This window comes from Rosa chinensis, chromosome 3 (genome assembly GCF_002994745.2).
Source record: "Rosa chinensis cultivar Old Blush chromosome 3, RchiOBHm-V2, whole genome shotgun sequence".
NCBI lineage: Eukaryota > Viridiplantae > Streptophyta > Magnoliopsida > Rosales > Rosaceae > Rosa > Rosa chinensis.
Window position 1 is genome coordinate 22729046 of NC_037090.1, and position 25727 is coordinate 22754772.

The 25727-nt window shown below is 37.4% G+C and overlaps 4 protein-coding genes across 9 annotated transcripts; all 4 read left to right on the forward strand.

Annotated features, from left to right (window-relative positions):
- Positions 1-1917: 1917 nt before the first annotated feature.
- On the forward strand, positions 1918-6035 carry LOC112192289 (iron-sulfur cluster co-chaperone protein HscB homolog). The gene is given in 9 exon segments (XM_040516156.1): positions 1918-2262; positions 2265-2377; positions 2649-2745; positions 2862-2951; positions 3979-4044; positions 4646-4714; positions 5058-5197; positions 5529-5573; positions 5679-6035. Coding segments are annotated over 7 exon segments (786 nt in total). The 5' UTR covers positions 1918-2049; the 3' UTR covers positions 5196-5197; positions 5529-5573; positions 5679-6035.
- LOC112192288 (iron-sulfur cluster co-chaperone protein HscB homolog) lies at positions 2001-24933 on the forward strand. Of its 3 annotated transcripts, none has more exons than XR_005808057.1 (9): positions 2005-2038; positions 20727-21066; positions 21339-21435; positions 21552-21641; positions 22902-22967; positions 23570-23638; positions 23982-24121; positions 24420-24504; positions 24610-24933. XR_005808057.1 is itself a non-coding variant. In XM_024331949.2 (9 exons), the coding sequence occupies exons 2-7, from the start codon at positions 20738-20740 to the stop codon at positions 24117-24119; spliced, it is 789 nt and encodes a 262-aa protein (XP_024187717.1). In that variant the 5' UTR covers positions 2005-2038; positions 20727-20737; the 3' UTR covers positions 24120-24121; positions 24460-24504; positions 24610-24933. The 3 variants fall into 3 exon arrangements, 1 of the variants encoding a protein (XP_024187717.1); XM_024331949.2 differs by having other exon boundaries at positions 24460-24504; XR_005808058.1 differs by lacking the exon at positions 23570-23638 and having other exon boundaries at positions 2001-2038.
- On the forward strand, positions 8024-11561 carry LOC112192286 (G-type lectin S-receptor-like serine/threonine-protein kinase RKS1). Of its 2 annotated transcripts, XM_024331943.2 has the most exons (8): positions 8024-8180; positions 8291-9492; positions 9648-9779; positions 9965-10107; positions 10210-10420; positions 10562-10799; positions 10916-11066; positions 11148-11561. In XM_024331943.2, coding segments are annotated over exons 1-8 (2385 nt in total). In that variant the 5' UTR covers positions 8024-8178; the 3' UTR covers positions 11454-11561. The 2 variants fall into 2 exon arrangements, with proteins under 2 accessions (XP_024187711.1, XP_024187710.1); XM_024331942.2 differs by having other exon boundaries at positions 8090-9492.
- LOC121048977 (G-type lectin S-receptor-like serine/threonine-protein kinase RKS1) lies at positions 12065-16545 on the forward strand. Of its 3 annotated transcripts, XM_040516154.1 has the most exons (4): positions 12065-12462; positions 12674-13186; positions 16127-16192; positions 16279-16545. In XM_040516154.1, exons 2-4 carry the CDS (start codon positions 12849-12851, stop codon positions 16352-16354), a joined length of 480 nt encoding a protein of 159 aa, XP_040372088.1. In that variant the 5' UTR covers positions 12065-12462; positions 12674-12848; the 3' UTR covers positions 16355-16545. The 3 variants fall into 3 exon arrangements, with proteins under 3 accessions (XP_040372088.1, XP_040372087.1, XP_040372086.1); XM_040516153.1 differs by lacking the exons at positions 16127-16192; positions 16279-16545 and having other exon boundaries at positions 12065-12468; positions 12674-14075; XM_040516152.1 differs by lacking the exons at positions 16127-16192; positions 16279-16545 and having other exon boundaries at positions 12674-14075.
- Positions 24934-25727: the final 794 nt, after the last annotated feature.

Sequence of the window (25727 nt, forward strand, 5' to 3'; positions counted from 1 at the left end):
CTTTAAACCCATCAACCACCACCAAAAATCTGTTCCTTCCTTACTGCATTAGATTACACTATAGCAAACCTCTAACCGTAGCAAGCATCTCATCTTCTGCAATTCATGCACTTCTAGCTCCCACACCACATGCCTTCTTACAAACATTTTTTCATGTACTTTTGTTCATCTATCAGACTATCAAAGCTATATGAAGTTTTTGCCAACATATCACAAGAAACATGTCACCGCAGCAGGTCAATATTACTGCGGGGGAGCTTAGGGGAAGACGCTACAAACCTTCTTGAAACTTTGGACTCAGTTCCCGAACTCAGAAGGGGTAAATAGAGGAGATCAAGCCAATCAAGCAATCCTAGTAGCCTCTACACAAATCTACCCAACACTTTTGAATTTTTGTTTTTTGTTCTCTATCAATGTGATTTATCTTTGTGCATGTTATGCAAAGATTGAGTTTTTTTTTTTGGCTTCTGTTTTTTTCCTCCTTGTGTTGTTCATATGTTTTGTTAATAAATTTAGACCAATAAAATTATGAATTTGACTCATGGATGAGTTGTAACTTATCGGAAAGGCATAAAATCATAAATCTGCTATCAGGCTATCACATATTAACCACAACCACCGACGAGAAGGGAGGAGGATTTAGAACACCAATGTGGAAGTGCACCAACATGAATCGATGATTGGATTACATCAAATATGCTTTTTTGGTTATTAAAAAAAAGGGTTGATAATAAGTTGTTTGAGAGTGAGGATATCTCGGTTTCCTACTCATTTTTCCGAGAAGAAGTTTTGTTTTCAAAGAAGAGAAAACCATTTCTATTCCCATGTTCTGTCCAGCGGCAAATCTTCGGGACCTTGTCGTCTGACAGCTAGGTAGTATTTCTCAGTCTTGTCGCAGTGGAGTTTAGGCCAAGACGAGGATAAGCGTTGGTGGAAGTGTATTATCTGCAACTGAGGAGTAGTCTACAATCGCCTATCTCAAGGAAGCCTGGGGAAGGCCGGGATGGTCACTTGAGCAGGCGCTCCTGCAGCATCCCGAAATCAAAGGCGATCCGGTAATAGTTGCTGATGGTTCGTGGATCTGACAATGGTGCTCCAGCTACGGTTGAGGTTCGATGGCTTGGCTCTTGCCTCGATTTGGCAATGGTTCCTGCCTTGATATGGTCAGGATGACGACGATCGGTTGATTGCTTCCTCGACATCAATGTGATCCGGTTCATTGGCACGGTGATTTGTTGGTTGCGATGCCGCCATTCTAACCGGGAAAGGTTATCAATCATGGGCCTGTCATGGGTCATGGGCATGTGTTCAGTCTTTGGGCCTCTACTGGTGAGCTTATATTCTGTTTTATGTAGTTTTAATAATCTATTTCAAGTTTAGGTGCATTTTATTTACAATAAATCCCTGCCAACTCTTGGTATGGTCATGTGGGCTTTGTATTAGGTTGCATACTCAGTGTGCCTTCTCTGCCCTATCGAGGGTGTAGATCATGGATTGGATGCAACCTCCTAGTGGCAAGATGAAACGTTGTGTTGGCGGATTTATTTCTAGTCGTCAGCATGTTGGGAAAACTACTTTTTTTTGTTTTATGACATTGCTTTAACTTCCTGATATGCCACGATTATTGTAAAGCAAATGGAGCAGTCAATATGACACTCTTTGTTATTTTTAGTGTATGTTCGATTACATTGTAGTTGTAGAGACTCTTATTATCATTCAGAATATTTTCATCTCTTTCATCAATGAAGGCCTAAGGGCGGCCACACTAGCTCTTATTTCAAACAAGAAAAAAAATATTGATTTTAAATATCAAAAGTTGAAATCATCTTATAAGTGTTAAATCACTTACATTCTCGGTTGCATAGAAAAATTTTCATAAATGAAAGAAAATTTGAACACCCTTCACCCGAGTTTCTAGAGCAAATATGAGCCTATTGTTTTTGTCCTTCGCCTCTCGGTCGAATTTCTCTAAATTGGCATTGTAGCTTAAACCCTGCTTAAAACCAAAGCCCATTAATACCGTCCTCAAATTGGAGAGGAGCTCCAACAATGTCGAAGAAGAAGCTACTGACTCCTCTCTCCTCTCTTCTCCTCCTCCGACGAACCCTAACTTCCACCCCTCATTTCTCAATCCCACACTTCCAATCCCGCACCAATTTCTCCCCCAATATCGAAAAGCTCCGCCCCCTTTTCCCGCTCCCCGGATTTGATTTTCCCGGCAAATCTTTCATCTCCTCCCAATTTGGGAACAAACCCAATTCCCCCACTGCTGGAACTGCAGCGCTGCCGCTCAAACGACGCCTTTTCTGCTCTGCCCCTCCTGTCGGTGCATCCAACCCGTCGATCACTCCGTCGATTACTTTCAGATATTTGGACTGTAAGTCATTCCAGAAATTTTGATGCTTATCATTGTTTTGCTACATCAAATTGTCTTTCTTTCTTTGAATTTGTGGTTTCTATCTGTTTGGTTTCTGAGAAATAGTGGAATGTTTGAAACTTGGATAGTCATTGTTGTGAGGCTGTAAGAAAAACAAAGCTTATGCATTGCTGGTTCTATATTGTTTGATAAAGAATGAAGAATTGAAGCTGTTGTGCTTACTGTTACTGTTCCCTTTTTTTTTTTGGTTTGAAAAAAAAAAAAATTACAGGGAGAGGAAGTATGATAGTGTGGAGGAACATCTGGAGGGAAAATATAAGGATTGGCAGAAAAAGTTGCACCCTGATCTTGTTCATTCAAAATCAGAGGTATTTCCTGAGACTTCTTCAATAGTTTAATATTTTGGAAAGAGATGAAAGAAGTATTCAGGCATTCAGCTATTATAAGGTGAATTTGATTTGGTTATTGTTTATTACGTTAACAGAAGGAGAGAGAGTACGCTGCTGAACAGTCTGCTCGGGTGATTGATGCATACCGCACGCTTAGCAAGCCCTTGGCGAGGGCAATCTATATTGTAAGTGACCTTTTGAAGTTTTTTCTTGGCTATGAGATTTGTATTTGATGCTGTGGTCAGACTTGGTGAGTTTTTTTGGGTACTTTTATGTATTTAAAGCAATGTTCTGAGAACTGGACCGGGTATAACATCCGAAACTAAATTTATTGTTATATTTATTCACCGTGTAATTACATTCGGCCAAGATCCATTTCTTCTTTAGGTTATATAATAAAATGTTAGGAATTTATGATGCTAGATAGATACTAAATACTTTCAGGGAGATAAAGGATTTATGACAATAAATAGATATGTTGTGTTTTTTCTAGCCAAGTATAGATTAATAGTACATTCCATATTGAAAAAAGAAGTTTGTTTTCAATTAAGGGCTTTTCTTTTTTGCATGTGTCCTATGGTCGTTGTATTTGCACTTCACTACTGTTGTAATGGAAATCCTTATCCATAAAATTCCTGCATCCTCGTTCTGAACTCTTTGTGCCGAGTATAACTGAATTAGTAGGAAAGTGATGGGGAGCATTCATAATTGAAACTAAGTTGCTAACTACCACACCCATCCCCCTCTCCCTTGCTCAGGCTATCTCTACCCACGAATTGGTCTAGCTCTCCTCTGATGGAACACATTCCCCTCTAATAGGCATGTTGGCTCAATACATGTTATACGGCAGAAAGTTTGTAATATTTCTGGAAAAATGCCAAGATTCTAGCCTTCTCTACTAGTATCCACAGAACTTCACAATTTTTACCAATATGTCCAAAATTCCAAAAGGACACTGAGGAAGAATATTGCCCGACTTCTATAAAGATGTAATATATTGCCCGTCTTTCAACATTTTCATCACACTGTGCATACTCAGATCTCATTGTTGCTAGCTTTTCAATTGCACTTTGGTTTCTGGGCCCCTTAATGAAAGACAAATGCGAGAAGATCATCTGGTCAATTTTTATTTTCCTTTTTAATGATGCTTAATGTCTGCTATTCATTCTTTCCGCAAGTTCATGAAATTAAACTGCACTATATCTTTTTCAGCTGAAGCTTGAAGGTGTAGACATCGATGAAGAAGAGACACTTTCAGACTTAGATTTGTTAAGTGAGGTAATTTGCAAACTTTGAATTTTACTGTATTTATGCAAATCTAGTCCTTTGTAGTTTGTTGAAAGATACCGGTTATATCTGCTTGTTACTGGAGCCTCAGAGAAACAGTGAATAAAAAAGATGGGACACATAATTTCATATTTTCGTATCTACACGTATGTTCCATGTATCTGCTTATTGCTCCGTGTAGAGATCTTTAACATATTTGGAGGGCACATGATTTAGATGAATAGTATCTATCAGGTTCTCTCTCTGAATCTGTTAAATCATTTATAGTGAATTTTTAACCAAGTCTGTAAAATCCAAGATAATTTAAGCATGTGATATTTGAGGTTACAAATTGGGATGTTGCAAGTGAGCATATTTTGATTGAGATGATTTGCCATGGAGGTGCTGTCTTAATTCATCATTCTAGAATTCTTGATTCAGGACATAATCTTATGTAATTGGAGAAAGCATAGCTCCTGTAGATGTTTTGGAGGGTTGCTTTCATCTTATTTTCTGAAATGGATGGAAGTTATTGATATTTCAGTTTTCTGATTATTGGTCCCCCCACTAAGACTTCGGACTTCTGATTCCTACTGGCTTAAAATATTTTCAGATTTTGGAAGTAAGGGAAGCTGTTGAAGAGGCTCCCAACTCTCAGGCTTTAAATCAGATTCAGTCTCTGGTATGACCCAAGACTTTTTTAATACATGCAGGAATACTTTGTACAGGAGTACATCATTTCTGTACGGTTATCACATTTGTGGGTTCTTCACTCGATGTAGAGCAATTCCTTACAGGACTAAGGGTCATCAGATTGTTTAGATTCTTAAGATTAACTATTGCATCTTGTCTAATGGCAGGAATGGTATTGTAACAGTTCTGTGTTTACTTCCTTCTGGGAAGGAAAGCCTGCTTGTTTACCTTAAGTCACCTGCCTAGTCAATTGAATATGTGTAATGAGGTCTTTAATGCCCTTTTATTATCTTAATTTATATCCAAAATGACCTGTGTTCTTACTCATCCAGATGCAAGAGAAACTGAAGCAGTGGTCTAATTCTTTTGCCGAGGCATTTGAAAGCCGGAACTTTGAAGAAGCCGTAAAAGCTATCCGGCGAATGACTTACTATGAGCGTGTAAATGAAGAAATTGTAAAGAGGCAATGAAGGTAGTCTATACTATACTCTTCAACTAAGTCATCATTATAGACAGAATGGGTATACCACGATTCATATAGGGCAAAGTGTATTAACATTTCTATCTACCAAAAAATGCATTCCGGAAAAGGCTCTATACGGTTATGTTATCATCCTGTAATTTCAAGTAATATATCAGAAAATAGAACCGTGGGTTTGTAAGCCTAGAAATTTAGTTTTAGTGAAGGCTGGATCTCTTATCTTTTACTTATTAGATTATTAACACATATTACTAATGAGACTTACTATCAAGCAACTTTCAGGCTGGGGCGTGTGAGACTGATATGGTTCTTGTGCAAACAGAATTTAAATTCATGATCGGAAAGTACAAGCTCTAATGAAGAAAGTGTGAGTAGTTTATATTTCAGAAATGAAATGTTCTGCTTTAATTATTTGCCCCTTTTCATCTGCATGAATGGTAGTTTGATCCTAGATTCTGTTCTCTATTTACAGGCAGGTTTTGATTGAAGACCTGGTTGAGATTGTTCTGCATCCTTTTGATTCATAATAGATATTAGAGGAGCCGATATTCTAAATATTTTCATGATGGTTCAGACTTCAGAGATGGATTGTTTATGCTACAGTTGTATCCAGCAGGCGCTTGTAAGCCTAGGAGTTCATCACTGAATAAAAGATACATGATGGTGTCATTTGTTTACAAAATAATAAAGAATTTATTCTGTGTTTTTCGTCAAACTCAAACTGTTAGGAGTCTTGTATTACTAGTTGATCCAGACACCAAAGATTATTGTAGATGAGAAAATATTTTATCAGATCAATTTTATCTTCAAATTTAAGGACTCGAGTTCATGGATCTGCTCCATTTACAGGTCTACCTATACTTCTTGGGTTTCTAGACTCTTAATGGCATTTATATTCTTGTGTCACCCAAGATTCGAGTCTTAATGGCATTTATATTCATGTGTCACCCAATATTTGATCTTACGGCTTTAGTGCATGAGCCTTCCATCCTCTCTATTTCACAATCATTGTACTCCTCTCAGGTTGCCACCTTTTCTTTTCTGCTTATGGCGGCCCAACCACCTTCTCCTCCTGATCACCCCAAATCACCTCCTCCTAATGCCCCTCCCAACTTGCATCCTATACCGGAACCCTTCGGATTATCATCATGCTCCATCATCTCCTCCAGATTATCATCAAACAAATCACAATCAGTCTCTAGTCATGGCCCATCGGGGACAATATTCTATTCCATTTATTGCTCCTCCTCCAGTGGTGGAACTTCTTGATGATCCTTGTGAAACAAATGTCGCTGATCGGGGAAGAAGATGCCTAGTAGGACAAGTCTTTGGAGAGCCGGTCTCAGTTAAGAGTGTCAGGTCTCGGTGCTTGAGCACCGAGTTGGAAAGTCCTTCTTGGAAGCGTTCAGATTAATAATAGCTTTGGACCTGACTGGTTCAGGGCAATGTTTGATAATGAAGAGGATTTCATTCATGTTCTTAACAACAAGCCATGGTTTGTCCAAGGACAAATAGTAGATTTTTTTTTTCAATTTTCTAATAATTTTTAATGAAAAGCGATTTGAAAACAAAAAAAAATTTGAACTTTAATTTGAAAACAAAAAAAATATCTGTCATTATTTTCTTTTAAGTTGAAAATGTATTATTTAGTGTTTAGACAAATATATTTTTAACAGGATATTTAACGATGAGTTTGCGATATTTTTCAAAAATTGGTGCGGTAAGTGTTGAATAATTCAAAATTTAATGACTACTAGTGATTTTTTGACGCCACGATAATTCAAAAATTTCTGCTCATTTGTGTAGTCCTTTGTGTCTCATCTTCACTCCTCTTAACGTTTGCTAGCTCCTCTTTCCTTTCGTGAGTTCATTTCCACTTTTTAGCTCCAAGGTCCTGAAAATAAAAACTATTACTAAAAATAGAAACTTTCCTAAAACGAAAAATAGAAACTTTCCAAAAGTGAGAAATGGAAACTTTCCTAAACTAAAATGGAAACTTGCTAAAAACCGGAAAAAGAAACTTTCCTAAACTAAAGGGATTCATTTAAGGAAATAACTAAGCAAATATGAGGAAATAACCGTTAAAACGTCGCATTAAAATGCTCCTATCAAATGTCAGTTGGCAGGTCAAGAAATTGACCCAGAAAATGACCAAAAGTGACATTTTGTGAATAGTATCTGACAGGTCAAGAAAAAATGTGAAAATGAAAGGTAAAAAGCAGTGAATAATATTGACCTGCCAAACTCAACGAGTGGACTTACTCGTAGGTTTTGGTGCTTAGCCAGTTGGAAAGGCCTTCTTGGAAGCGTTCAGATTAATAATAGCCTTGAACCTAACTGGTTCAGGGCAATGTTTGATTATGAGGAGGATTTCATTCATGTTCTTAACAACAAGCCATGGATAGCTTTGAACCTGACTGGTTCAGGGCAATGTTTGATTATGAGGAGGATTTAATTCATGTTCTTAACAACAAGCCATGGTTTGTCCAAGGACAAATAGTAGATTTTTTTTTTCTTTCAATTTCCTAATAATTTTAATTGAAAAGCGATTTAAAAAAAAATTTGATCTTTAATTTGAAAAAAAATATATATCTGTCATTATTTTTTTTTTTAAGTTTAAAATGTATTATTTAGTGTTTAGACAAATATATTTTCAATTTTAACTGACTTTAACAAGATATTTAACGACATTGAGTGAGTTTGCGATATTTTTTAAAAATTGGTGCGGTAAGTGTTGAATAAGTTATTTTTTGATGCCACTATAACGACCCAGATTTCGAAATTATCATTGTCCCTGCTTTGAGTAATTGTGTGGCTTTCCTTGCGCCACGTCCGATGTGGAAGTGAGTCGTGGTTAAGTTCCAGACAAGGAAATGAGTCATGACTCATGGTCAGCCTGAAGCCCAGACTACAATCGAGTTCAGAATGCGCGTAAACAGCTAGTAGAATCGTTAACAACGGAGACACTGAAAATGTAATATAATAAGAAAGCGTAAAATCCCACTATTTGAAATCCAATAATACCCCGAAAATGTTATTGAAATCTTTGCTTCTCTTCCTCCTCTTCCAATTTTGCACTTGCAGGGACACCATCAGATGGAATGAACAACAACTGAAGGATGTTGATGGTGAAGTTTTGGTGTCCAAAGAAAACAACTTTGAGTTGGGTTTCTTCAGCCCCGGCGTTTCTAGCCACCGGTACGTTGGTATTTGGTATTCTCAATCTAAAATATCTGCAAAAACAGTGGTGTGGATCGCAAACAGAGACAGCCCCATCAATGATACCTCTGGGGTTCTCAAAATGAACAGGTATGGAGAATTAGCTCTTTATGCTTATAACATGGAGAACATTCCTATATGGTCCACAAATGCGTCACAGTCGGTCCAAAACACAGACACCTTAAATAGATATGTACAGCTTTTAGATACCGGAAACTTAGTCGTGTTCCGGGATGGTAGAAATGGAAGCTTGATTTTATGGCAAAGTTTTGATTATCCTACTGATACTCTAATCCCAGGTATGAAATCTGGGTTGAATTGGAAAAAAGGGCTAGATTGGCATTTAACATCTTGGAAGTCACAAGATGACCCTGGAAAGGGGGACTATGCCTTTAGGGTCGATCCGAATCACAATGCTACTCCCCAATATTTTGTCTACAAGGGTTTCACTAAGTATTGGCGAGTGGATGCAGGGCCATGGCCTAATTTTGTTAGTAATGCCAACGAAATGTATATTACCCTGCCTTATAAGAGCAATGCTATTTCGATACTAAAGTTGAAGGATTCCGGGTTATTTCAGCACCTACTATGGAATGGTGCTGACCATCAATGGGTGGAAATGTGGTCTTCGCCGAAATACCCTTGTGACTGGTATGGACATTGTGGTGCCAACAGCAAATGTAGCCCTGACAATATTAATTTATTTGAGTGTGAGTGTATTCCAGGGTATGAGCCAAAATCTGTAGATGGTTGGAATCGGAGAGATGGAATAGATGGATGTGTGAGTAAACGAGTAAGAGTGTCAAAGTGTAGGAATGGAGAAGGGTTTGTGAAGGTGGCAAGGGTAAAAGATCCAGACACGTCGAATGTAGCACGGCTGAGAACAAGTATGAGTGCCAAAGAGTGTGAGCAGGAGTGCTTGAAAAATTGTTCTTGCACGGCATATATGAGCATTACACTGGAAAGGGTTGCCAATTGCTTGACATGGTATGATGACTTGATGGACATGTTAGTTTACACAGGGGCCGGACGAGATCTATATGTTCGTGTGGATAAAATTTCATTAGGTACTACTTTGCTTGCCAATGGAAATTTCAATTACTAATTTTGAGAATTAGAAGAATCTGTCTGGTTTACAATTTTACATAACTGGGTTTGGTGTTCATGTATGTAGGCTCTCTTTGTAAGCCTTTTCTAATTTTTGTCCCACTCTTATATGCAGCTGAGGCCAGAAACTCACAAGGTTTCTTCAGGAGTGGCAAGGTCCTTATTCCAATACTAACTGCTCTGGTGGCACTACTACTAATCATTATACTTTCCGTGTGGTTGCTTAAGAAAAAGAGGAAGACAAGAGGTATAAGAAGAACTAATCTATTATGAAATGATGAACTGTTTTAGTTACCTCAAAACCCGTAAACAAAATATCTGATCTGATTTTATAGTCATTTTGCTAATGTAGTTTTAATAGTGAAGATCAAATGATTGAGAGAATAATTTTTCATGTTTCTCATTTTTTTTTTTTTATTTATGATGGCAAAGACTATTTGGATGCGGAGGAACTTGAGGAAACTAAGAGACACCCGGAATTGCAATTTTTCGATCTTAACACACTAATTGCAGCCACAGACAACTTCTCTGATGCCAATAAACTCGGCCAAGGTGGTTTTGGCAGTGTTTATAAGGTAATTAAACCCATATCAGGTAGCTTATTGTTTCTTACTGCAGCTACTCCTCAAAAGTTTTATCTGTGAAAGCTCTATATGAATATTGAACCATATATTCAGGGTGAGTTACCAAACGAACAAAAGGTTGCTATAAAAAGATTGTCCAGAACTTCAAGACAGGGAATCGAAGAATTCAAAAACGAAGTTGCACTAATAGCCAGACTTCAACACAGGAATCTTGTGAAACTTTTAGGCTGCTGTATAAAGGGAGAAGAAAGGATATTGGTTCTGGAATACATGCCGCACAAAAGCTTGGACTCCTTTCTTTTTGGTATGTTATTAAGAAGAATCCTTTGTTTTTGAGTTTTTGGTATGTTATCAAGAAAACTTTGATTTTTTTTATGCCTTATCTAAAATAAGTAGCCTCTAACCAACATATCCATCAATATAAGTTCCAATTCTCTTGTTGTAGATAACACAAGGAGGTCACTCTTAAATTGGGAAAAGCGTTTTGAAATTATCAATGGGGTTGCTCGTGGGGTTCTATATCTTCATCGGGACTCAAGATTGAGGATTATCCACAGGGATCTGAAAACCAGTAATGTCCTTTTAGATGCCAAGTTAGACCCAAAAATTTCTGATTTCGGCATGGCAAGAATATTTCAAGGGGACCAACTCCTGGAAAAGACAAACAGAGTTGTCGGAACATAGTAAGAATCATACTAGCACTCGTACATTAATTCGATTAATTAGCAAACTGTCACTTTCGTATTCATTTACTTTTCTTTGGTTAAAGATTGTAATATGTCATTTTGTTCATATCCAGTGGCTACATGTCACCAGAATATGCAGTATTTGGGAGATTTTCTACGAAATCTGATGTGTTTAGTTTTGGGATCATACTATTGGAGATTGTTAGTGGCAAGAGAAACAATGGTTCTTATGAGATGCATTATTCCATAAACTTGATAGGACATGTAAGTAACACAAAGTTTGCTTATAATGTTTCCTTGATTTGGATTACATATTGATACCTTTACCAAAACTTTGAACAACAGGTATGGCAACTTTGGGTAGAAGACAAAGTCTTGGAAATTGTGGATTCATCACTACTAGAGATTTATCAGCTTGATGAAGCCTTGAGATGCATTCAAGTTGGGCTTTTGTGCGTGCAAGAAGATTTGAAGGACCGACCAGCCATGTCAGCCGTCGTGTTCATGTTGAGTGGTGAAACATCTCTTCCATCTCCTAAGCAGCCTGCATTTGTTTTCAGAACAAGTTCCAGCATTGTTGATGATCCCTTCATTCCAAATGAATCATATTCTAGTAATAGTTTGACAATAACTAACATGGAAGCGCGATAATTATATGTAGTGTTCACCTGGTAACCAAAAATTTCATGGTCACGTACCATTTGAATTAAATTGAATGGTTGAAATTAAAATATTTAAAACACTTTCAATTAATCTCAATTTTTGAATTTAAATCTAATAGGAGGTAATTATTAAATTTGTGATCAACGGTGACCGAGTGAACATTATAATGATATGAAGCTCTTGTTTATTCTTAATTAACATAATTTCTTTTATGTTTTCTAGTTCACCACTGATTTAGGATACAAGCATATAAGAATTTATTGTATGTGCCGTTTTGACTTTGAAAAATGACATCTCTTCATTCCTTTGTCAAACAAAATTTATACAATTTTTTTTTTTTAAGTTGGAGTTGTATACTTGTATTGCACACTGACAATAGAAACTAATAAAAAAGAGACTTGTATAGATAATTGTGTAGTTATTTTTTCTTTTTGTTTTGAGGGGAGGAGATCACCTGTCCCCAATTTTCCTATCCCAAACCTGTCCCACCAATCATATTCCGCCACATATTTATTTTCTAACGGCAACATAACACTGTTTACGTCCCCTAAAAATAATAAAAAAAGGCAAAAAGCTTAATTTTTTTCCTGTACTCTTTCTCCCTCTCCTTTTTCTCTCATCAAAACCCAAAAGCTGTTGAACTCTCTCTCTCTCTCTCTCTCTCTCTCTCTCATAAAAATCCAAAAACTGCTATCCAAATGGAGTTTCTTCTCAGCAAACCCATGCTAAATTTCCCAAACTCCTTTGACTAAATCCAAAATTCTGATTTTGAATTGTGTATTCTATCTTTTAGCTTAGTTGGAGAAAGAGTGTTAAATTCAGATTTGACTTCGGTGACTAGAGGAAATTGGATACAAAATATTTGCTTTGAAAATATGAGATCAGAATCCTGGAAGCTGCAATTCAATCTCTTCTTTTTTCTTCAATTTGCTCAAAGTTTTAATGAAACATGAATGTCATGGATGGTGGCTCTGTGTGTGGGGACCAAGAAGAAGAGGTATGGGTATGTGTCAAAATATATTATTTTTCTTTAATATAATATAATATATATATATATATATATGTTGTTAGTAAAATCATCATTAATTATGGATTTGTATGGGTATGTGTTATTAATTATGGATTTCTTTAATATAATATTTGTTAGTTTATATTTTTGTATGGGTATGTGTCAACATATATATACATGTTGTTATTTTTCTTGGCAGATACAATCTTCGAATCTTGGACAAGTTGGATGGTTTCTCTCTGTGAACATGATGTTCATGACGCAAGTTAAAGCTTCAGTTGAATTAGATGAATGCGTGTAAAGTGAAGTAGTAGAATTGTCGACAAGAGCTCAAATAGAGAGAATCCCACTCGACTCGCATACAAAAACGGTGTATGAAAAAGGACATCTGGTCATTTTTTATATTCACACATAGCCAGATTGCAAACGCCCTGAAAATGCTGTTGAAATCTCTGCTTCTCTTCCTCCTCTTCCAAGTTTGCACTTCCAGGGACACCTTAAGATCGAACGAAGAACTGAAGGATGATGATGGTGGACTTCTGGTGTCCAAAGAAAGCAGCTTTGAGTTGGGTTTCTTCAGCCCCGGAAATTCTAGCAACCGCTATGTTGGGATTTGGTATTCTCAATGTAAAGTATCTGAAAAAACAGTGGTGTGGATCGCAAACAGAGACAACCCCATCAATGATACCTCTGGAGTTTTCACCATAAACAGGTATGGAGACCTAGTTCTTTATGCTTATAACATGGAGACCAGTCCTATTTGGTCTGCAGATGTGCCTCATTCAGTCAAAAACACTGGCACCTTATCTGCATATGTACAGCTGTTGGATACAGGAAACTTAGTTATGTTCCAGAATGATAGAGATGGAATCTTTGTATGGCAAAGTTTTGATTATCCTACAGATACTTTAATCCCTGGTATGAAAGTTGGGATGAATCGGAAAACTGGGCTAGAATGGGTTTTAACATCTTGGAAGTCACTAGATGACCCTGGAACTGGGGACTATACCTTTAGGCTTCATAATTGGAGCCACGTTGTCACACCCCAGTATTTTATTTATAAAGGTTTGTCTAAGTATTGGCGAGGTGATACAGAGCCTTGGCCTAATTCGATCCGAAATGCAGAGGAAATGTCTTTTTTCCTTACCTATAACACCAATAAACTTACAATAATGAAGTTGATGTTTTCTGGGCTACATCAGCACTTGGTATGGAGTGATGCTGACCATCAATGGAAGGAGTTGTGGTCTTCGCCGAAATACAGGTGTGACTGGTATGGACATTGTGGTGCCAACAGCAAATGTAGCCTTGACAGTGGTAATCTGTTCGAGTGTGAGTGTCTACCGGGGTATGAACCAAAATCTATAAATGGTTGGAACGGGAGAGATGGGTCAGATGGATGTGTGAGTAAACGAGTCAAAGTGTCAGAGTGTAGAAATGGAGAAGGGTTTGTGAAGGTGGAAAGGGTGAAAGTGATGTAGGACAAGAATGGACCCAGTTTAGCCGAAAAACCATAAAAGTAAAGAAGCGGTGTAGAATCACGAAGAGTGATTGGAAAATAGGTAACTCACGCGTGATCAGGTTACTAGCCGCTGGAATATTCAAGAAGATTTGGTTTTGGACTTTTCGGGTTTCTCGTGCGAAAAGTCAGGTTTTGATTTTGAATCAGATTTGACTAACTTTTGGCCAGAATGTCCGTTTGAAACGCATGATACCTTTCCAGAATGGGAACGACGAGATATTCAAGACTCACTTTAGTGAGCCCTATCAGATTTAGGCCAAAATGTATCGTCTTAATTATCCGATTCGTGATTTAATATTTTTAGGTTAGTTTTACATTCTTTTTATTTTAGGTTTTCTAGTTTATTTTGGATTTGTTTTGTTTTAATCCGTGGGCTTTAGAGTTTCATTGTTAGTCGCCCTAGGGTTTCTTTTCCCATATATAAGCAACCTTAAACGGCTGCAGAACGATCTTTTATCATATTATCAATCAAAATTGAGAGTTTTCTCTTTTATCTCTGGTGGACTCCAGAATCTTTGTTTTAGGTTTATTGCTTGTAAACCTAGGGTTACTTCCGCCCGCGTCAGTTGGTATCAGAGCGGGTTTCGCCCGCTTCTTAGCAGACGACGATCCAAGGGAGAAGTTCACTACCACCAAACTCAACGACGCTGGTCGTAGAGTATCTATCAAAGAAAGTTTCGTTGAAGAGGAACATACCAAGGGATTTGCCCTAGGACAACCTCATCAAGCAAAAAAAAAAAAAAAAAAAGGAAAAAAAAAAGAAGAAAGAAGAAACATGCAACATTGGATATTCACAACGCCTGATTACGACGACTTCCGAACTACATGTGTCATCAAAGACAAGGTATGCTCTGTAATAATTGACAGTGGTCTACGAGAGAATTTTGTAGCAAACAAAATTGTGGATTATTTTCAATTGCCGACAGTGAAGCTGACTGATCCATACTGGATTCCATTTGGAGAGGATGAATATGCACAAGTAACAGAGGTTTGTAAAGTTCCTGTCTCTATGGGAAAATTTTATAAAGAAGAGATTACTTGTCATGTGATTGACATGGATGACACTAATGTGCTTTTTGGAAGGCCATGGCATGAAAGCGTCAAAGGTGGTTATTGCAAAGATGACACATATTTATTTAGGTGGGAGTCGCACAAAATTAAAATCAAGCCTAGAAGGAAGAACATCAAGAATTATCCTCCAAAGGTTTTCGAGAAGAAGTTAGAGTCCAAGTTTTCTTTGCCGGTTGAGATTAATAGTTTAATTGAAGAAAAGCCAGAAGAATTTCTAATGGAAGAACCTCCACAAGAATTCATGGATGAAGACCAAGAAGAGGTTAAAGATGAAATTGCTCATGAAGACATGGTTATTTGTACTGATGAAGTCTTGGAGCCTAAAATAAATCATTCAGAGCCAGATGTTATTCAAGAATATAACCTTGAGAGCTGTGAAGAATCTACTAAGGTTGCTTATGACATCCAAAGTGCATATGACAGACTCATCTTTGGCGTTGGGTTCATGATTGTGCCATCAAAATTTGCAGAGGATCAGGCCAATAATCCACAGGTTCATTTGTCTAATTTTTTCTCAGGTCTTTTGTCTACCCATTCTTGTCCTTTATTCAAGATGAACTCGAGGGCGAGTTCTTTCATAGTGGAGGAGAATGATGTAGGACAAGAATGGACCCAGTTTAGCCGAAAAACCATAAAAGTAAAGAAGCGGTGTAGAATCACGAAGAGTGATTGGAAAATAGGTAACTCACGCGTGATCAGGTTACTAGCCGCTGGAATATTCAAGAAGATTTGGTTTTGGACTTTTCGGGTTTCTCGTGCGAAAAGTCAGGTTTTGATTTTGAATCAGATTTGACTAACTTTTGGCCAGAATGTCCGTTTGAAACGCATGATACCTTTCCAGAATGGGAACGACGAGATATTCAAGACTCACTTTAGTGAGCCCTATCAGATTTAGGCCAAAATGTATCGTCTTAATTATCCGATTCGTGATTTAATATTTTTAGGTTAGTTTTACATTCTTTTTATTTTAGGTTTTCTAGTTTATTTTGGATGCTCTTTGCAGCGTTTTGCATTTTCATTGATATATTGTTTTGATTTCTTGGCGCTTTCTATTATTAGGAATATCGAATGCAATTATTTCAGTGGTATCATCCCCAGACATTTTCAATCCATACCAAATTTATGGTAAGTGATCAACTATGGTTACCTCTCCTTTGCCCGCAATTCAAATAAAGAAGTACACATCAAAATGCTGATTAATTTCCTTTCAGGATCGGGGGAAATAGTCTTCATCTTCCAGGGCACAACTATCCACCCCCCTCTGGAAAAGCAGGCAAGTGTCATTGAACAGAACATCCACCCCCCTCCAGCAACTCGGTCAAGTGCCATGGAGAAGAGCAACCCCTGTACCAAATTAGGTGGACACAAGAAGAGGAGGGTTTAGGGTTTAGGTTTAAGTGGGGGCAATAGACACGTCTAGTATTCGCTAATTATGTTTTTCTTCAGGCAAGTAAAATGTCGAATTCAGATAATTTCTTCCGGAGACTTTCAATGGTTAAAATTCAATATCAAAGAGTAAACAATCGTGGTAAGTGCTTTTAGGGAAAAATCCATAAGCAACTAATAACCTTCTACAACATGGTATGAAAATCAAATTAAGCATGTAAAATATACTGGTTTTATCATACATGCTTAATTTATGAAGGAAACTTTAAGTTTCTTAAATGGCATTATCGAAACTACGAGTTCTATATATGTATGACTAGTGGTTCATTAGGTACCTGCATTTTCTAGACATATTCTAGTTCGAAATTTAGATAAGTAACAAAATCCTGTTGAATATAGCAAATTTGAATAATATCTTAAAAATTGCATAAATAGGAATCACAGATAAATTGATGATATTGATTGCACGCTATTTATTGGACATATTAAGTATCACACAATTATGTGAATAAATAATTCTAACAATTAATTACACATATTAATTATCGAGAATCTATTTACATTACCCATAATTTAGAGGTCATCATTTGGCCCTTTGGCCCTAAGCCAGCTTGGCCCGTAGGGCCGAAGCCTGACCCGGCCCTTGCATTAACTTGAGTCGGCCCTACCCTTTTTCAAATAGGGTAGGGTATAGGCTATGCAAATGAAGCCCGGCCTGGCTTGTTAAGCCCGCCTAATTAAGTCCTAATAATTTTATATTTTTTTGAATATGTTTATCTTTTTTCTATAACATACAACTTCTCTCTCTCTTTTTTTAATTGTTTTCCTAAGCTTTATTTTCTTTAATTTTTGTTTCCTTTGGTAAACAATTAATTTTGGAAAATTGGATGTATATATAATTAAATGTAAACGTGTCACGCCTCAAATTTTGAATAAATAAATTTAAATTTGAAACGTGGAAAACCAAATCTTTGCTCGAAAATACGTATAAACTTTTTCAATTAAACTAAGAAATAAAACAACCAAGCTCACTAGCAGAAATACAGACTCATTCTTTAAAGTCACAAATTACATTACAAAGAGTTTACAAATTAAACTGAATAACAATTCAATATATAAACACGCCCACCACACTCACTACACAGCGGAAGACTAAAACCACACTCACTACACAGCGGAAGACTAAAACCAAGGTATCCCTCAACGTCCAAGCTACAGAAAGTACACCTCAACTTCGATGACGATTATTTGATATTCTAACCTGTACAATAACTCCTACACCATGGAATAGTGCACTGGGTTGAAACAACAAACTCGGTAAACTTTTGCAAGCTTGTATGAGTAAACCTAAATAACTACAAAACACCTTTCTGACTCAAGGACAACAAATCAACACCATGAATAATTCCAACATCAAAATACTTTTCTTATTAAGGAAAACACATGTCACTACAGTGAAATCATTTGAAATCTGAATAACAAACCAAGAATCACTATCCCATAAAAAAGCAAATGCGTGAGGTGTACACAAAAGAAATATTCTTGAGGCTCCAAGATGAGATTGTCAAGAGTATTGCTTACTTGAAATGTGAAATTTTGAAGGAGGATGAAAATGAATGCTTGTATACTGTTTTAAGGGCTGCAGATGATGAATAAAGCTGGAAATTACTACAAATTGTTCATGACAAAGTAACTGGTTTTGCCAAGTGTAGTTGTGGAGGCTTTGAGGTTGAAGGAATTGCATGTAGGCATATCATTGTCTTTTTTCGAAGTATTAATATGGTACATTTACCAAGTGAATACATCTTGGATAGGTGGACAAAAAATGCAAAAGTTGGAAGAGTTTGGGATGATGATGGTGTCGAAGTGAAAGATGTGGGTGACAAATCATTGATGATGAGATATATTCAATTATCTCAACTTTTACAAGCTGTAATTAATGAGGCATCTCTTTCACCAAAAACAATAAAATACTTCACAGATGGACTCCATTCGTCTCGCCTTGGTATTAAAGAACTTCTCTCAAATCTGGGTGTTGAGGAACTTCCATCCACAAAAAAACAAAAAAAACAAAAAAAAAAAAACTCAGCAAATGCTCATTGAAGAACCATCTCAATCAAAGGCTAAAGGAAGTGGGAAGAGATTAAAGTCATCCAAAGAAATTGCAATGAATAAGTAGAGAAACTATGGAAAATGTGGTAAAAGTGGGCACAACATAAAAACATGTGACAAGCACAATACTAATGGGTAATAACTTTATTTACTACCAACACTTACTTTTAATTTCCTATGTGATCGATTTCATGCTTATTAATGTATTATTGATATTGTTTATGATCAGGTCAAGCATACAAATCAACCCCACTGAGCAATCAAATGAAGCACCACTTAGCATGTAAAGGATGAAGTTGATTCAATGAATGTTTTTTCTTTCATCCACTGACCAGAACTTGTGTGTATTCTTTTGGATTATGATTATAACTTGTGATTGTGAACTGGGATGTTTGCTACTGCACAAGAATTCTATAATTGAACTAATTGAATCATCATGCAGCCACCCACTTTTCAGGATCTTTCAATGGATAATTTAATGCACGGTCAAGAAATAATGTGCAACTTGGTACTATTATTTTCACTACAGAATAAGGAGGTAAGCTCTGTTTAGTAATGATGCAGCAAAGTCTTTAGCTTAGCATTATTGGCCTGTAACAGAAGACTTAACAATTCCGGTACTAATAACAATGTCCATAAATCAGGATAAGACGATCAATTTAACAAGAATTTCAAATTTCCTGACAAGTAAATTACGAAACTGCCCTTGTGATTTGGATAATGTGAATTAACACTGCTGAATGTCAGTAACATTATGAAAAAAGAATATCTCTACGTTCTATCTTTGTTTTTCTTCAAAACAACTCATTTATTTAATAATTCCAAAAACTATTTGTACATATTACAATATGAAACTTGGACACTATCATTTATCTCTGGCTTTGCTGCTTCCACATACAAGCAGTAGTGTACTGAGGATTAGTAGTATGTCACCCCCAGCAGTATACTAGTCCCAGTAGTTTACTGACCCTCAGTAGTGTACTGATCCGCAGTAGTGTATTGGCCCCCAGTAGTATACTAGCCTGGCCTTCTCGCGTTTGCTCACTTCAGCATTGCTTTCATTAGCTCCATCCTAATCCAATAAGAAAGTACCATAAACCCAAAACTAAAGCATTACACAACACCACCAATCCAATAAGAAAGTACCATAAACACAAAACTAAAGCTATTGACCCTCAATACAAAACTGAGAATCCACCAAATACAGGGAAGAAAAATTGAAAATCAATTTTATTCAGCACCAATTATTTGGACATACTTTCAGATAAAAAAACAGTGAAATAGCTTACCCATGCCAAAACCTGTGACAACATGAGGCTAAAGGTACTGACCGTCAGAATTTCTCAACCAAATCTGGATTCACAGCCTTGCTTCGCCGGATTCGCAGCCTCAGTTCGCTGGTTGCTTTGCAGCCTCGTTTCGCCTGTTGCTTCGCAGCCTTGCTTCTCCTGATTCTCAGCCTCCCTTCGCCGGATTCGCAGCCTCAGTTCGCCGGTTGCTTTGCAACCTCGGTTTGCTGGATTCGCCGCCTCACTTCGCCGGCTTTGTAGCCTCGCTTCGCCGGTTGCTTCGCAGCCTTGATTCGCCTAATTCACAACCTCGCTTCGCTGTTCACTTGGCCGGTTGCTTCGTCGCCTAGCTTCGCCGGAGCTTCATCGCCTAGCTTCGCAGCCTCGCAGCCTCGCTTGGCCGGCTGCTTCGTCTCCTAGCTTCGCCGGAACTTCGTCGCCTAGCTTCGCAGCCTCGCTTGGCAGACTGCTTCGCCGCTCACTTGGCCGACTGCTTTGTCGGAGCTTGGCGGGCTGCTTCATCACCTAGCTTCGCCTGAGCCCTAGATCAATTTAGGGAGGATCTAGATTTGGGGACGGTTTTGATTTTGGGATCTGGATTTTGGATATGTTCTGATTTTGGGAGAGTGGCATGTTTGGTAATTTTTGTAATATTTGAGTGTTTTTCTTTAGGATGGGCTAACAGACTGTTGCAATTGTTGGCCGCATGGGATATTAGTTTTAGACTCTGCTATTGGTAAATAATAGTGTTATTTTGTAGTTATCGGTAAAAAAACTCTTGTTTCTCAACCAAATGTGAGCTTACCCTTTTGTCCTTCGCTTCAGTCAACTTTCTCTAAATTGCCATTGTAGCTTAAACCCTGCTTAGAGAGGAGCTCCAACAATGTCGAAGAAGAAGCTACTGACTCCTCTCTCCTCTCTTCTCCTCCTCCGACGAACCCTAACTTCCACCCCTCATTTCTCAATCCCACACTTCCAATCCCGCACCAATTTCTCCCCCAATATCGAAAAGCTCCGCCCCCTTTTCCCGCTCCCCGGATTTGATTTTCCCGGCAAATCTTTCATCTCCTCCCAATTTGGGAACAAACCCAATTCCCCCCACTGCTGGAACTGCAGCGCTGCCGCTCAAACGACGCCTTTTCTGCTCTGCCCCTCCTGTCGGTGCATCCAACCCGTCGATCACTCCGTCGATTACTTTCAGATATTTGGACTGTAAGTCATTCCAGAAATTTTGATGCTTATCATTGTTTTGCTACATCAAATTGTCTTTCTTTCTTTGAATTTGTGGTTTCTATCTGTTTGGTTTCTGAGAAATAGTGGAATGTTTGAAACTTGGATAGTCATTGTTGTGAGGCTGTAAGAAAAACAAAGCTTATGCATTGCTGGTTCTATATTGTTTGATAAAGAATGAAGAATTGAAGCTGTTGTGCTTACTGTTACTGTTCCCTTTTTTTTTTTGGTTTGAAAAAAAAAAAAAATTACAGGGAGAGGAAGTATGATAGTGTGGAGGAACATCTGGAGGGAAAATATAAGGATTGGCAGAAAAAGTTGCACCCTGATCTTGTTCATTCAAAATCAGAGGTATTTCCTGAGACTTCTTCAATAGTTTAATATATTGGAAAGAGATGAAAGAAGTATTCAGGCATTCAGCTATTATAAGGTGAATTTGATTTGGTTATTGTTTATTACGTTAACAGAAGGAGAGAGAGTACGCTGCTGAACAGTCTGCTCGGGTGATTGATGCATACCGCACGCTTAGCAAGCCCTTGGCGAGGGCAATATATATTGTAAGTGACCTTTTGAAGTTTTTTCTTGGCTATGAGATTTGTATTTGATGCTGTGGTCAGACTTGGTGAGTTTTATGGTAATTTTGTGTATTCAAATGAATGTTCTGAGAACTACCAAAGAGTTGTTGGTCTAGCGGTCAGGCCCTTGGTTTGCTCCCAAGTGGTCTGGGGTTCGACCCTCTCCCAAGGTACCCACCTAGCAATTGCTAGAGTTTCCAGTTCCCCAAATGTTGTGGGGTCAGGCGGGGGACCTAGGGATTAGTCGGGTCAAAGACTCGGATACCCTAGTCTCAAAAAAAAAAAAAAAAAAAAAAAAAAAAATGAATGTTCTGAGAACTGGACCGGTATAACATCCGAAGCTAAATTTATTGTTATATTTATTCACCGTGTAATTACATTCGACCAAGATCCATTTCTTCTTTAGGTTATATCATAAAATGTTAGGAATTTATGATGCTGGATAGATACTAAATACTTTCAGGGAGATAAAGGATTTATGACAATAAATAGATATGTTGTGTTTTTTCTAGCCTAGTATAGATTAATAGTACATTCCATATTGAAAAAAGAAGAAGTTTGTTTTCAATTAAGGGCTTTTCTTTTTTGCATGTGTCCTATGGTCGTTGTATTTGTACTTCACCACTGTTGTAATGGAAATCCTTGTCCATAAAATTCCTGCATCCTCATTCTGAACTCTTTGTGCCGAGTATAACTGAATTAGTAGGAAAGTGATGGGGAGCATTCATAATTGAAACTTAGTTGCTAACTACCACACCCAACCCTCTCTCCCTTGCTCAGGCTATCTCTACCCACGAATTGGTCTAGCTCTCCTCTGACGGAACACATTCCCCTCTAATGTTGGCTCAATACATGTTATACGGCAGGAAGTTTGTAATATTTCTGGAAAAATGCCAGGATTCTAGCCTTCTCTACTAGTATCCACAGAACTTCACAATTGTTACCAATATGTCCAAAATTCCAAAAGGACACTGAGGAAGAATATTGCCCGACTTCTACAAAGATGTAATATATTGCCCGTCTTTCAACATTTTCATCACTTAGTCATTTTTGAACTGTGCATACTCAGATCTCATTGTTGCTAGCTTTTCAATTGCACTTTGGTTTCTGGTCCCCTTAATGAAAGACAAATGCAAGAAGATCATCTGGCCAATTTTTATTTTCCTTTTTAATGATGCTTAATGTCTGCTATTCATTCTTTCCACAAGTTTATGAAATTAAACTGCACTATATCTTTTTCAGCTGAAGCTTGAAGGTGTAGACATCGATGAAGAAGAGACACTTTCAGACTTAGACTTGTTAAGTGAGGTAATTTGCGAACTTTGAATTTTGCTGTATTTATGCAAATCTAGTCCTTTGTAGTTTGTTGAAAGATACTGGTTATATCTGCTTGTTACTGGAGCCTCAGAGAAACAGTGAATAAAAAAGATGGGACACATAATTTCATATTTTCGTATCTACACGTATGTTCCATGTATCTGCTTATTGCTCCATGTAGAGATCTTTAACATATTTGGAGGGCACATGATTTAGATGAATAGTATCTATCAGGTTCTCTCTCTGAATCTGTTAAATCATTTATAGTGAATTTATAACCAAGTCTGTAAAATCCAAGATAATTTAAGCATGTGATATTTGAGGTTACAAATTGGGATGTTGCAAGTGAGCATATTTTGGTTGAGATGATTTGCCATGGAGGTGGTGTCTTAATTCATTATTCTAGAATTCTTGATTCAGGACATAATCTTATGTAATTGGAGAAAGCATAGCTCCTGTAGATGTTTTGGAGGGTTGCTTTCATCTTATTTTTTGAAATGGATGGAAGTTATTGATATTTGAGTTTTCTGATATATTGGTCCCCCCACTAAGACTTCGGACTTCTGATTCCCTCTGGCTTAAAATATTTTCAGATTATGGAAGTAAGGGAAGCTGTTGAAGAGGCTCCCAACTCTCAGGCTTTAAATCTGATTCAGTCTCTGGTATGACCCAAGACTTTTTTAATACATGCAGGAATACTTTGTACAGGAGTACATCATTTCTGTACGGCTATCACATTTGTGGGTTCTTCACTCAATGTAGAGCAATTCCTTACAGGACTAAGGGTCATCAGATTGTTTAAATTCTTAAGATTAACTATTGCATCTTGTCTAATGGCAGGAATGGTATTGTAACAGTTCTGTGTTTACTTCCTTCTGGGAAGGAAAGCCTGCTTGTTTACCTTAAGTCACCTGCTTAGTCAATTGAATACGTGTAATGAGGTCTTTAATGCCCTTTTATTATCTTAATTTATATCCAAACTGACCCGTGTTCTTACTCATCCAGATGCAAGAGAAACTGAAGCAGTGGTCTAATTCTTTTGCCGAGGCATTTGAAAGCCGGAACTTTGAAGAAGCCGTAAAAGCTATCTGGCAAATGACTTACTATGAGAGTGTAAATGAAGAAATTGTAAAGAGGCAATGAAGGTAGTCTATACAATACTCTTCAACTAAGTCATCATTATAGACAGAATGGGTATACCACGATTCATATAGGGCAAAGTGTATTAACATTTCTATCTACCGAAAAATGCATTCCGGAAAAGGCTCTATACGGTTATGTTATCATCCTGTAATTTCAAGTAATATATCAGAAAATAAAACTGTGGGTTTGTAAGCCTAGAAATTTAGTTTTAGTGAAGGCTGGATCTCTTATCTTTTACTTATTAGATTATTAACACATATTACTAGTGAGACTTACTAGTTACTATCGAGCAACTTTCAGGCAGGGGAGTGTGAGACTGATATGGTTCTTGTGCAAACAGAATTTAAATTCATGATCGGAAAGTACAAGCTCTAATGAAGAAAGTGTGAGTAGTTTATATTTCAGAAATGAAATGTTCTGCTTTAATTATTTGCCCCTTTTCATCTGCATGAATGGTAGTTTGAAACTAGATTCTGTTCTCTATTTACAGGCAGGTTTTGATTGAAGACCTGGTTGAGATTGTTCTGCATCCTTTTGATACATAATAGATATTGGAGGAGCCAATATTCTAAATATTTTCATGATGGTTCAGACTTCAGAGATGTATTATTTATGCTACAGTTGTATCTAGTAGGCGCTTGTAAGCCTAGGAGTTCATGACTGAATAAAAGATACATGATGGTGTCATTTGTTTACAAAATAATAAAGAATTTATTCTGGGTTTTACGTCAAACTCAAACTGTTAGGAGTCTTGTATTACTTGTTCATCCTGTCACCAAAGTTTATTCTAGATGAGAATATTTTAGCAGATCAATTTTATCTTCAAATTTAAGGACTCGAGTTCATGGATCCGCTTCATTTACAGGTCTACCTATACTTCTTGGGTTTCTACAGTCTTAATGGCATTTATATTCTTGTGTCACCCAAGATTTGATCTTACGGCTTTAGTGCATGAGCCTTCCATCTTCTCCACTTTACAATCATTGTACTCCTCTCAGGTTGCCACCTTTTCTTTTCTGCTTATGGCGTCTCAACGACCTTCTCCTCCTGATCACCCCAAATCACCTCCTTCACCTAATGCCCCTCCCAACTTGCATCCTATACCGGAACCCTTTGGGGAAGGTTCAAGTCATCATGCTCCATCATCTCCTCCAGATTATCATCAAACAAATCACAATCAGTCTCTATTCATGCTCCATCGGGGACAATATTCTATTCCATTTATTGCTGCTCCTCAAGTGGTGGAACTTCTTGATGATCCTTTTGAAGCAAATGTCGCTGATCAGGGAAGAAGATGGCTAGTAGGACAAGTCTTTGGAGAACCGGTCTCAGTTAAGAAGTGTTAGGTCTCGGCGCTTAGCCAGTTCGAAAGTCCCTCTTGGAAGCTTTCAGATTAATAATGGCTTTGGACTTGACTGGTTCCGGGCAATGTTTGATTATGAGGAGGATTTTATCTTTTTTCAATTTTCTAATAATTTTAAATTTTTTTTTATTTGAACTTTAATTTGAAAACAAAAAAAATTGCGTCATTATTTTCTTCTAAGTTAGAAATGTATTATTTAGTGTTTAGACAAATATACTTTCAATTTTAACGGGTTTTAACAGGAT

What these genes read in the sequence shown, in the direction of transcription:
- LOC121048977 (XM_040516153.1), top strand. Translation starts at nt 12,849, where the DNA reads ATGAAAAAGGACATCTGGTCATTTTTTATATTCACACATAGCCAGATT.
- LOC112192286 (XM_024331942.2), top strand. Translation starts at nt 8,238, where the DNA reads ATGTTATTGAAATCTTTGCTTCTCTTCCTCCTCTTCCAATTTTGCACT. An exon ending in TGTGGATAAAATTTCATTAG is followed by an intron (nt 9,493 to 9,647) that starts GTACTACTTTGC and finishes TCTTATATGCAG; the next exon opens with CTGAGGCCAGAAACTCACAA. An exon ending in CCATAAACTTGATAGGACAT is followed by an intron (nt 11,067 to 11,147) that starts GTAAGTAACACA and finishes TTTGAACAACAG; the next exon opens with GTATGGCAACTTTGGGTAGA.
- LOC112192288 (XM_024331949.2), top strand. Translation starts at nt 20,738, where the DNA reads ATGTCGAAGAAGAAGCTACTGACTCCTCTCTCCTCTCTTCTCCTCCTC. An exon ending in TACTTTCAGATATTTGGACT is followed by an intron (nt 21,067 to 21,338) that starts GTAAGTCATTCC and finishes AAAAAATTACAG; the next exon opens with GGAGAGGAAGTATGATAGTG. An exon ending in TTGTTCATTCAAAATCAGAG is followed by an intron (nt 21,436 to 21,551) that starts GTATTTCCTGAG and finishes TTACGTTAACAG; the next exon opens with AAGGAGAGAGAGTACGCTGC.